This window comes from Plutella xylostella, chromosome Z (assembly GCF_932276165.1).
Source record: "Plutella xylostella chromosome Z, ilPluXylo3.1, whole genome shotgun sequence".
Lineage (NCBI taxonomy): Eukaryota > Metazoa > Arthropoda > Insecta > Lepidoptera > Plutellidae > Plutella > Plutella xylostella.
In genome coordinates this window covers 15551710-15564865 of record NC_064012.1, presented here as the reverse complement: position 1 = coordinate 15564865, position 13156 = coordinate 15551710, and the positions used below count along the sequence as shown (strand labels likewise).

Below are 13156 nucleotides of genomic sequence, written 5' to 3'. Positions count from 1 at the left end.
AACAAATATTCAATATACATATTATTCTATTTTCTATTTTCATTGTTACGAGAATGGATTCTTAGTTCACAGTATTCTATTTTTGTTAGCTTGGATTTTCCATTACTTGATCAAGCTGTGTACGGGCTGAAGGTTTTTTTGTACTTTATGCCAGTAATTTATTTCAATGCTGTTAGTTGAAACCTTTATCTCACGATAAAACAAAACAAAAAGAAAATCGGTTCATCTGTCCACGCTATCACGGTCGTATCACCATAGCTCAGACCATAGAACAACGCGGACTCGGGTGTAATAGTCTGTTAGGTCATTAACACCCCTGTAACATTGTAATGTCACCAATTATACGTCATGTCCTTATTAAATTATTGACAGATAAGTATGTCAAAAGTCAACATCTAATCCCATTGTTATGATCTAACAGAGTATGGTGAAACTGGGGCTTAAACTTACAACGCTCCTTTTATTCATCAGAGAATAATAAATCTAATAGTTACCTTCGTTCCAGCTCATGCCGAGGGGGGCTGCCTTTCGCACGACAATACGACGCCGCATGAGCTGGCACAAAGTCGGAGGCGTGGCACAGGACCGGTCAGAGTGGAAATCTACTCTTCGAGCCCTATGTCATTGTCGGCTGAATGGTGTAGTGGTTAGTGACCCTGACTGCTATGCCGAAGGTCCCGGGTTCGATTCTCGGCTGGGGCAGATATTTGTACTCGGATCTTGGGTGTTGATATTTACATTTAGTATGTATCTATCTATGTATTAGTGTAGATATATCAGCTGTCCGACACCCATAATACAGGATCTGCCTAGTTTAGGGTCGCATGGCCATGTGTGAGATGTCCCCACATATTTATTTATTAGGGATTACCTGGTGATGATGATAGTTACCTTCGCCCCCAACCCCGGGGTTCTTGTAGATATACATGCTCTGCACCACGGCGGGGTCGCGCAGGCCGAGCTGAGCGCACGCGGCGCGCACGCGCTCACTGTACGTGTAGCAGCGGAAGATCGGGTCTAGCAGGTGCAGGGCGTGGCCCACCTGGAGACAGAGAGAGAGAAGAGATGAGGACATAAGAATCATAGCACCTTCTCCGACTACGACTCTCAAGCGACGCGACTGCGACGCAACCCATGATCGCCTATAAAAATGGGACTTCGACGCGTCGTTGACTCGTCAAATATATGCGACCAAGGGTTGCGTCGCAGTCGCGACGCTTGAGAGTCACGTAGTCGGAGAATGGGCGCAGGGACCGCATCCGCAGGCGAATAAATCGCGACGATACTATCATGTACCATGCATTTTAGTATACTCTCATAGAAGGTATCTCCACACGGCGATATTCGTCATAAGGGTGTTTTTAATAGCTAGCGGATTTGATCGCGCACGCGGATTGCGCGTGCATATTCCACACGTTACAATAAATACTTGTATGAAAATCCGCACGCCATTAAAAACACCGTAACATCGCTGCGAGCTAATCGCGCACACTCAGAAGAGACTGTTCTTTCTCTCCAATAGATAAAATGTGTTTTCACTATAAAACAGTAGCTATAAAACATGGGACGCCCAATCCTTCAGAAAGGCCCATAAGGTTTTTTACGCTCTACTTACACCGAAATAAGTGCAGGTGAATACATAGAAATAGTGTGGAGCTTCCATTAATTTCAGAAGTTATAAATGTTATAATTCAAACAGAAGCTTATTTACACCAGTGAGTCCTTAATTTCCTCTTTCTCACGCAAACATTCTGATTACGACACGATTTTTTGATGGCTGACAATCCTAGCTTGTTTCTCTTTTGTCTACGAGATACATGGGTGGTATGGGTACATAATAAAGTAGCTAATCCGAGTAAACGCCGGAACCCGACGTGACCGGAGTGACCGCAACATGAGGGTATAAGGGGACTAGTCACTTGATAGGCTGAGTTTAATCGTACCTAGGTATTTTGAAACTTCAATACTTTGATTTAGGATGGATTTAACTACAACAAAAGTAGAATTTTGATTTTCCGTTAACATTCCGAGAGTTTTCGGAAATACACTCACGGGCAATGGAAACGTTCCACTCACAAAATTCCGACAACAAAAGAACCCAATTTTTTCAAAGATTTCATTTAAAACTTTAACAATAAATCATAATTTTTAGTTGCTAATATCCCGAAGATCTGTTAAATGTACTTTAATTTTGCAGAAAGCGTTATTAAGCTAGCTAGTAATTTGGTGCTTTTCTCAGTGAGAGCAATGGTGCGGACTTCAATATAAATCATTGGGCCTAAAATTATACCACATAAGTACACGCGAGGAATGAAATAGTTCCAGTACGGGCTAGTTTAATTCGCCGTCTGCACTATTGAAGTACATAGCGCACCATGATATCACCAACTAAAAACGAAAATAGTGTTCAAATTTAAAACACAATGTTTTAAATTAAATAATTTGGGCCATTTTGGGGTTGACATTTTGTGGTTGAACTTTTTCATTACTCTCGAGTGTATTAATTTGAAGAAATTAACCTGTCGGTGTTGTGTTCATAATAAGTAATTATGATGAATCCATAGTATATCGCTGATAAGTTAAAAGTTTAGTGAGTACTTAAACCTCCAAACAATGAAAGCGTTGGTAATAAAACCGCATTCAGTTTACGGGATCCTGAAACCACCGGCATTCTTCAGTGTTCCATAAAATGTACGCATTTGTCTGTAACATTAAGCTTCAGTCTTCAGGTTCTGTTGCACACACAGTAATTAATATCTGTTAACCACGTGAGCTAAACTAATGCCAGTTTATGTGTGTGGATGTTTTTAAAGTTAATACAAACTACGTTTTTAAGAAGCTGTAAAAGGTTTGTTATTATTTATCCCATTTTGTTTTGAATTTAGGCTGTATTAACAAATAAATTATTTTTTGTTAAAGTTTTCTTCTTTATCATAAACCCTATGTCAGTCCTTTGTCATTATCATCTGTAACGCTTAGATGAAAAATTCTCTGCTTATGTGAAACAATGTTATAATAATTTAAAATTAATATTTTCGCATGTGTTTGGAGTTGTTCTTTAATAAATATTGTTATTTAATACCTTACACACCTAAAGTTACAAAACCTCGCCTGAAAACTGAAATACTTATAGTGTTGGCCTGAATACCTCGAGAAAGTTAAATCCGTAACTTAATCCTCTTTCCCCCGGCGCATTGCTACGTCCTACGATGTTTAGTTTATTATTTATTGAAAAATATACTACACATTTCAGAAATAAACTGAGAAAAATACTGGTCCGTTACGACAACATCTGGCATCGTGTTGCACAAAGGAGAAACACAGATAACAGAAGATAGTAAAGTAGATAGAGTAAAGCGTGGGTTTTTTTTAATTCATTTAATTTCTTGGATAATTTGCTTTATGGTTGGTTTTTGTTAAGAGTTTAGCGTTAAGCGTTTTTTACCGACTTTGAAAAAATGAGGAGGTTCTCTCAATCATTCGTCTGTGTGTATGTTTTTTATAGTGAAACGATAAAGTTCTTCAATGCATCGAAAATCACCCTCTTCTCTTTTCGTCTGTTATTCACAACATATATTAAGAACTTCTGCAGGTTTTATTGTAAATTCTAGATCCCTTTGAATGTAAAATGAAATAAAGAGAAAGCGGGTGTTATTTCGTGATGAAATTCAAAACTTTAAAAATAAATAACATAATCATACTGTATGTATACGCGACTTTATGTTTTGAAAATAATATGTTTTATGTACTTAATACACCTATTGGCTACCAACATGACACTTACTGATTCATTATGTTGAAGAGGAAATCCGAGGACGCACATTTGATGCGACCAGCCTCAGTCAGTCAAAAGGCCTATAAAAGAGGGGTGTTATAAGTTTCAAGTGTCTCTGTCCGTAGTAGCGTATCCCACAAATGGATAAACCGTTTTTTTTTTATTATATAGAGCCAGATGCACCAAGATGCTAGACCATAGATTACTTGTAGAGTAGTAGTTCTAGAACTTCTAGTACCTTGTACTTAATAACAATAATTTGCCTTCGTTTACTCAGTTGAATCTAATATCATCAGTATTTATATTTAGTCAACGCACATACACTAACATAATTTCTAGCAGCTATGACACTCTCAAAGCTTTCATTAACATTTCGATGGAATCTAGTCAACTAATAATCCTCAGTATTGCTAATTATGTCAGTACATATCTAGACGATTATTGGACATTTATGTACATAACTGGTTCGAGTACATAAGCAGTCCCTTTGATACAAACACGCTTGACTAGAAATAGACTAGGTATCTGGAATTAATATCTGTGCGCGTAGTCGGGCCGTATAATCAGTGATGATAGAGATAATATGTATAGTTGTATTGACAGCCACGGAAAACTACCTATACGATGATATTCCAAATATGGTGACCAATCAGTCTTGACTAAGCCCCAATTTCTCCATAGTCGGTTATCTAATCGACAAGGGATTGGTTCATCAATTATACGTCATGTCCATATAAAATTCTTGACAGATGTGTCAAAAGTCAACCAACTAATACCTGGTTATGCTCTAACCGACTATGGAGAAATTGGCACTAAGGCTCTATGAGTCAATAATCACCGTTATTGTAGTGACCGGCACATGCTAAATATTTTTTTTATAGCGATCTTACCAATAAGTACTATAATTAATTAAGTGTGGAACCATAAAAAACAATCAATAAATACGTTAGAATCTAGGAAAATACCTTGAATACCTATTAAATATTTATAATCGTGAAAGTTGGTAAGTTTCATTGTTTCGTTTTCACGGGAAACACATGGATCAATATTGAAAAAAGGTACGTAGAAAGCTGACACCCTGGATTGACATTAGGCTAATTTTAATGCCGTTTCCCGGGGCTTTAGGTACAATTTCGCTTATTTCCTATAGGTTCATCATTATCAGCTAAGACAGATAATTTCTATTGGTTATTATCAGAAAAGTGATGTAAGTTACCTTGTTCAAGGACACGCTCGGGTCCACCTTCAGCTTCCCGTCGGGCCCGAGGGCGTCCGACTCGAAGAAGTAGCTGATCTTGTCGTTGCTGTTCAGGAAGTACTCGTCTTTCAGTTGCTGGAAAAGGAAAATTATTCAGATGAGTAGGGTTTAATGAAAAAATAAAAAAACCGGCCAAGTGCGAGTCGGGCTCGCGCACAAAGGGTTCCGGGTTGGTGGGCCCCACCCCCAATTCTTTTTTTTACTATTTAGTGTCATATTTTTGTAGCGGTTCATACAACACATATTCCCATCAAATTTCATCACTGTAGTACTTATAGTTTCCGAGTAAATCGGCTGTGACAGACGGACAGACGGACAGACGGACAGACGGACAGACGGACAGACGGACAGACGGACAGACGGACATGACGAAACTATAAGGGTTCCGTTTTTGCCATTTTGGCTACGGAACCCTAAAAACGAAAGTACAGGTCAACGCATCTCTGAAAAGATGGTTCTAAGTCTGTTTTAACAACGTGCGGGATTCATCACGCATGTGGGATGGTCGCCATTTTCCCGCGTATCGCGTGCATATTTGTAATTCGCATCGTATTCTGTCATACATATGACCGAGTGCGGGCCAATCCCGCATGCGTGATGAAATCCGCACGTTAAAAACAGCATAAATCTGTTAAAAAAAAAGTTTTGCGGGAGCGTATATCAAAAAGATTTCGCAATGATACTTACTCTTAATATTATTTACTAAGTTATTCAGAAGAAGTAAGCAAATAAGATGTTGAGTGGTTCCGGTGTTGCAACTTGCAGATCGGCGACGGAAAGTTGCAGAATCGCAAATAACTTTGAGCTCAGCAAGTGACTGCAAACTTGGGATAACGCAGTGCGGTACAGTACGATCATAAGTGTGCAAACTTTTGAACCCAGTGTATAAATAAATAAATATGTGGGGACATCTTCACACACGGCCATCCGACCCCAAGCTAGGCAGAGCCTGTGTTATGGGTATCGGACAGCTGATATATCTACACAAATACATAGATAGATACATATTAAATATTAAATATAAATATCAACACCCAAGACCCGAGTACAAATATCTGTCTTTAAATAAATATCTGCCCCAGCCGGGAATCGAACCCGGGACCTTCGGCATAGCAGTCAGGGCCACTAACCACTACGCCATTCGACCGTCGATTTAATGTATTAAGGAGTAGTGTACTAGTTACTTGATTGGTTTGGACCATACGGCTGGCCTATTATATCATATTCTGGCCTATTGTGTTCATCACAGACATATATGACACAAGATTCCTCAATTGTACGTACTGCGCGTGTCAAAAGGTTGATCATACACACTCACGGACAATTAAAAACTTTTACTCACAAAATACCGACACCAAGCGATCCCTATTTTTTAAAACATTCAATTTATAATTTGAACAAAGTATTAACGTTTTAAATTGTAAATATCCTGATGGGCAGTTAAATGTACTTCAATGTTGCAGAAGGGGTCATCAAGCTACATTTTTCAGTGGAACCTTTTCGTTGCCCGTGAGTGTATTATGGAATCAACTCTACTTTCGACCGACGAATCCCCAGACACGAAGACGTGAATACTGACGTTTTTATCCGTAGTGGAGAAGATGGCTCTATGCTCTCCATCAGGCAGGTGGTTGGTGAGCTCGAGGCCGGCTGTCTTCAGCTCGTCGCACTCGGCCGGCCGCAGGAAGTCTTCCAGCACCACGTAGCCGTCTTGCTCGAACTGGAAGAGGGTGAGGGTGAGGGTTAGGTCAGAGCTGGGCGCAGGTCATAGGTTTTCGCAGAGTCAAAACGAAAACATTTATGAAGTAATTAGTGTCGAATATATTTTGAATCCGAAAATTCTAGTGAAACAAGTTTGGGATCTATATGTACGATCGCTTCTTTACGTATTTAGTTAGTAAAATTACCTATGAATTTAAATATTGCAGACGACGTCATTAAGCTATTTCCCGTTTAGGAGAAATTTGGTGCTACAAATACTGGAACTTTTTCACAACTCGCGAGTGTATTATAAAACTATCGATTGGTATCTACGAAAAAATATATAATGTTATTATTGTTGTTTTCTTTCAGTCATGTATGTTTAAAGAAAAGGGAGTACCAAAACAATGCATCGTGCAAATAAACTTTGTATTCGATGCTGCATTTACCAATGATTTGTTGAAACGATATGACCCTCTGACGATACTCTGTGTGTGAGCGGAATGGTGGGCTAGGTATTCTGGGCAACAAGCCGACACCAAAGTTTGTACCTACCTACATAATTAATTACTTATAATACTTGTCTTAGTGTAGTGTATACAATAACTAACTTTTGCCATTAAAGTGTACCCGTCAAGATGGTTGGATCTACCACATCCCCTGTGCCACTTTACTTTAATAAAGTGTGAAACCGGTAAATCTATAAAAGTTCATTTGAAGGTTTGAGATTTAAAATAGGATAAGTTTTAAACCTCACTAAACATTTACGCCCAAATTCATAGAACGAACTATCATTTTACCGGGGACTTGCAAGCATATTCGTGGCAGTTATAGAACAACGCAAACTAGGGGTCAAAGTTTGACATGTTGTGAGTTAGAAAGTCAAAAATCGTGTGCGCATGTTTAATTACTAATTAACTACTATAATACATAATACTTTCGATTTCAGAACGCGTCTTTAGGACAGTATTATTCGCGAGTTTAGCTCCAGAATACGTCCGTGGGCCGGGCACGTGCACGTCCTTTGGGAAAAACAATTCAATTGCAGATCAGCAGCGCTATTCTGGGAGCAGATGTATTTGTGAAGCTGTTGCGGTTATGTAAACTGTATCGATGGAGAATGCTACGGTGGAGTCTCAAGTTCGTATCCTGGACGTGAATATATTGGATCGATATAGCCTTGGGATGTCCCGGAATATGTATGTAAATAAGTCCTACCTACTGCATGTACACACATAAAATGTCTCCGATTTTATGCTAGTTCAGTACTAGGAAGTTAGGTTACTTGGGTAATACAAAGCGGAATTATTTACTACTACTACTAGGTTACTTGGGTTCCGATATAATATGCATAGTATAGATAGTATATGTAGATACTGAAAACGTATTCCGTCTGGCTTTGACTGTTCAACCAAATTATCTACACCAACGACTAGACAGCAAATTGGCTCTGAAAGCAAAAGTTTCAAAGTGAAAAAAAACCAAACGATAAATAAATGCAACCGATTTACTTTATAGCTGTACATTTCAATTGGTTCGTATTTTTTTAGATAATAATATAAAGGTTTTGATAGATATTGTTTTTTCTATACACTTCAGGAAGTGGTAGTTCTGCGTAGCCCAACATAATTAAACTATTCAAGCTCCATTTCCCCCGTATATACCCTCTAACAAGAAACAACAAAGGGACCTTAACTGTATCACTGGAGGGTTACTCTATACTGACGAAAAACGAACAAACGAAGCTGTAGAGCAAGCAGCGCTCTGAAACTTGTTTTTCGTTACATGGAGTGACCCCCTGTACCTTCAAAATGTCAGCGTTTCCAGAGAACATCCTGTATAGCCAACATGTAATCAGTTTTCAGTAGGGACTAATTGGAGTTTCTGGTCACACGCTTCCGACCGGCAACGCTCACTAATAAACCATTGTGTGTTTGTTACTGTCCATTTCTGTCACACGGACGCAGGAACGTATAATACTTGATGTTGTGCCGAGTGGGTAGCACTGCCAATGTAATTAGGGGACGTGGGAGTTCCAATGTGGCATGAATATGGCATCAACAAGTAGGAGTTGCAGGGGAATAGAGGACGCACCGACGCATTGTAATTGGGCATAGGAATGGGTACATTTTTGGTATTGGACGACAGTACTGGGACATATATTATATATTATTATTCATATTCATTTATTGATAAATAAGCATTACAGGTCATTGGAATTAACATTAAATTAAATTAATTATCACAATATTATAGTATTAATAATTTCAAATAATTATGTTTAAATGAATACATCGTCCAATCGTCATACACATTGTTAGTAGACACACTAATAATAGGTATGTTAATTAAAATATATATTATTTTAAAGTTATAAAAGTAAGTAGGTACCTATCTTATATTTAATACAACATATTATATACATCACTTATGAGTCTAAGAATTCTTGCACAGAGTAGTACGCGTTTTTTAATAGGTGATTCTTAACCATACTGAGGAAGCTAGTAACTCTCCTGATTTCTTTTATATTGTCAGGAAGTTAGTAGTCAGTATAGTCTTAGTTAGAAGTTAGAAGTTAGTATAGTCTTAGTCTTGGGTTAAAATCGGTTTTAGTCCAGTTTTAATAAAATATCAGCTGTTTACGGCTAAGGATATGGGTGAATGTTACTTGAATAGGTAACTGTAGGAAAATTCGTATCACTAATAACTACGGTAGGGACATGTAGGCACGCAGACAAGCACAATATGAACAGGAATTGCCGTAAAATTCATAAATTTTTGAACGTGGCATGAAAATCACGGGATAAATCTGGTGTAAAGCTAAATTTAGTACAATATCATACCGGCACGACGCCGCAACCCTCCGCGATGGTCGTCATTGAAATTTGAATCTAAATATAGACTGTGTTGGGACGAGAATAGAATACCACGTGGGGGGCGGTGTAATACTGGGTACTGGTGTGTAATTATTTGTATATGTTCTTTGCGTTTGCGAGTTCCGTTGATGTTCTCTTGTTTTAATATTAAAATGAGATATAATAATGTCATACAGGGTGTTGCAAAGAGGGGATACTAAGCCGAAACCTACGTTATATTATGTCAATGTCAATTCGCGAATGGTGACATTCTGATTTCATTTCCGGGCTCAGATATAACATGCTGCACACTGTAGGTTTCGACTTAGTATACCCTTTTTGCAACACCATGTATATCATTATTGTGACACTTTTAATTTAATTTATTAAGTATCTAAGTACATGTTTGTTTATAAGTAATGCTCAATCAAATGATACAGTATTGGTACCTGAGTTACATCATAACATTAATGACCCATAATAATTTTAATATAGGATTAACCATTAGTCTATACTCTATAACGGTAGCAATTTAATGTTTATTTTACTACTCTGTAGGTACCTAACCACTTTTGAATGATCAAGTCCTGGCATTATAAAGTCCTTTCATAATAACGTGAAATAACAGACTTTCTTAAAAGTACGTTTTATTTAAAACTGTACAATTATCATTAATAGTGTACAAGACGTGGTGTGTTTATAGACTGTCTTAATGATAGACTGCCTGCATATAAAGTGCCCAGTGGGTTCCGCTCATCTCGCATAATCTTTATTGACCAAAACTCATTTCGCATAACTCGTATGGTCTAAACTTTTTTGGCGGACCCATCACTTTGCCAAGACTTATGTGGCATAAGGCTCGTTTCGTCTAAAACTCTTTAGGCACAATCTTTAAACACCTAAGTTTCGTTTGCTCAAATTTATGTTCGTCTATACCTATGTATAATCTTGTTTCTCCTAATGTTATCTTAATAAATAATATATTAAGTATGTAGTAAATGTACAAATTGTGGTATTTTTCTTTTTTATGATCAAAAAATCGAAAGTTAACGACCAATATAATTATTACAAACCCCATGAGATCGAAACCTAAAAATAGGTGCGACGACGAGCAAAGCGAGGAGGAGCGTGTTAGGTGCTCATGTTCATCAAAACCAAAGCGGAGCGCAGCGAAGCGGAGCGGAGCGTTTTCCAAACAGCGGAAACAATACAAGGCACCAGTTTGTGCTATGTAGGGAGACGCTCAGTCAAAGTTAAAGCCAAACGAATATTATTACTTTGTATAAACCTATGCCATAGCATTATTAGGCTATTCAAGATTTGGCCATACCATTATTAGGCTAAACAATGTTATGCGAAATAACTTTTTACTAAACGAGATTTATGCCATACGATTTTCGGCGTAACGAGACTTTGACCAAACGTTACTATGCAATACGAGATTAGGCAAATAAATCTTATGCCAAAAAAGGTAGAACCGTGCCCAGTAGGTACTTAGGTAATGCTTTGCAGTCCTGGGGGTCACTTTACAATCAACGAATGAACGAATGAGAATTATCACTCATTCAGCATGCGTGATACACTCACGGGCAAGAGGACCCAAGGTTCCACTGGTAAAAACACCAAATTACTTCTAAACGGAAAAGGCTAGCTTAATGACTCCTTCTGAAACATTGAAGTACATTTAACGGAGCATCAGCATATTATCAACTAAAACGGTAATATTTTGTTCAAATTTTAAATAAAATTAAATGTTGGAAATAATTTGGGTATTTTGGTGTAGGCATTTTGTGAGTGGAACTTTTTCATTGTCCGTGGGTATACAACAAGATAGAGTCGTGGTTAACGCTGCAGTTTTGCCTTTTCGAAGTTACGGGGCACTTCGCGACCCACGGTTCTATCTCGTTGTATTAAGCGTGCCGATTGAGTGATAATTCTCGTTCGTTATTTATTTATTTTTATTTTACAAATATAGACACACCAACAGCACATATGATCATACATTATCAAGACATAATTATGAGTATTATTATTCTATCTATGCACCAATTACAGGCGTGCAACAGCATTCAAAATGACTAACGTAAACAGTAAATTGAAATTTAAATAAAATTATTGTTAACATGCAAAATCTAAACTAAAATATACAATATTTAAAGCCATGTACAATAGAATAGTTAGTTCATCGATTTAGAGAGTGACCCCGCGACTATAAGTAATTACTTGTTGTGGTAGGTAATATAAGTTACACATTGTTATAACATTCCATTCGTGACTTTTATTACTTAATACGGTGGCGTTCAGAATCATTTTCTGTCAGCTGCGCTACGTTAAAAGCGAACCTACCTATTTGCGCCCTAGCCTAGAGCTTAGATAAACAATATACGAGTCACGATTTCGCCTAGCTTAGGGCATCTTAGGCCTTGTACACAAAATTGCGACAGTAATCAAGCAGTTTCCATGAAAAACTGTCAAAACAGTCGCTAATTTTTGTGATACGCCGTCGCAATGCAGTTTTGTATCCAAGCCCTTACAGATATGCCTCGCTCGCTCTCAGTGCAGTCCCAAGTAACATTTTTGGTTTTAAAAAGGTTTTGAAAAGGTTCTAGAACCTTTGTATGGAAATCAACTCGTGAGACTTAGAAGGCTCGATAACCTTATATTAACCTTATATTAACCTCCTGAGTGCAAAAAGGGCCCACGTTTTAGAACCTTTCTGAGAGCTACAGCAAAACCTATAGCTCAAACCCAGAACCTTTTGAACAACTTACACAGAACCTAAATAAAACCTTCACAACCTTAATTTAACGTTAACATAACCTTGGAAGACAGCTTTTAAGTTCTAAATTAGTTTTGGATGTAACTCTTCAGTAGTGAATTATTGGGAAGTCTATCCCACTCTGCGTTCGCTCCGCCGCCGCGCGCTTCGCGCGTCGTCGTCGCTCACTTGAGTGTGATAGCCTTCCCAATAATTCATTATCACACGGCGACAATGGATCAGACTGGGACGGAATGGGAGAGACTTCCCAATGTGTTTTTAATTTAAAGAACATGGCACGCACGGCTTTGGTCTTAATACAGAGTGGGATACACTTCCCAACGTTTTGATTATGAGGTTTAGTAATTTTTAGATACCTGCATTACATGCACACTACATATTTAATACACAATCGCAATGGAATTTCAGTAGGTACACAACACACACACACAGTCTATTACATACATGACTCTAGTTGGTCAGTGTTGGCTGTGTGATGTTGAAGATTCCGGGTTAGAATCCCAGCCGGGGCAGATATTTGTTTATAACCAATAAGTGTTTGATCTCGGTGTTGGATGTTAAGTGTGAATTAAGTATGATGTTTGTGTTGTATGCCTATGAATAAGTGTTCTTGACGACCCTACATTCATAAAAAATACAACGTCTTAAGAATACAAATAATTAAATTAAGTCGGATGGCACAGTGATTAGTAATTCTAACTGTTGTGTCGAGGGTCCTGGGTTTGGTCTCCGGCCGGGGTAAATATTTGTTTTAATCATAGATAAGTATTTATTCTCAGGTTTTGGAT

At 38.0% G+C, this 13156-nt stretch overlaps 1 protein-coding gene across 1 annotated transcript in view; it reads right to left on the bottom strand.

Moving 5' to 3' along the window:
- The window catches only part of LOC125491169 (phytanoyl-CoA dioxygenase domain-containing protein 1), a 51841-nt gene that overhangs the window by 10509 nt on the left and 28176 nt on the right, over nucleotides 1–13156 (bottom strand). Inside the window, exons 2-4 of the mRNA XM_048632440.1 lie at nucleotides 6613–6753; nucleotides 4992–5108; nucleotides 892–1042 (exon numbers count right to left, since the gene is read on the bottom strand). Of these exons, the coding sequence (XP_048488397.1) occupies nucleotides 892–1042; nucleotides 4992–5108; nucleotides 6613–6753 (409 nt within the window). The remainder of the gene's footprint in view (nucleotides 1–891; nucleotides 1043–4991; nucleotides 5109–6612; nucleotides 6754–13156) is intronic.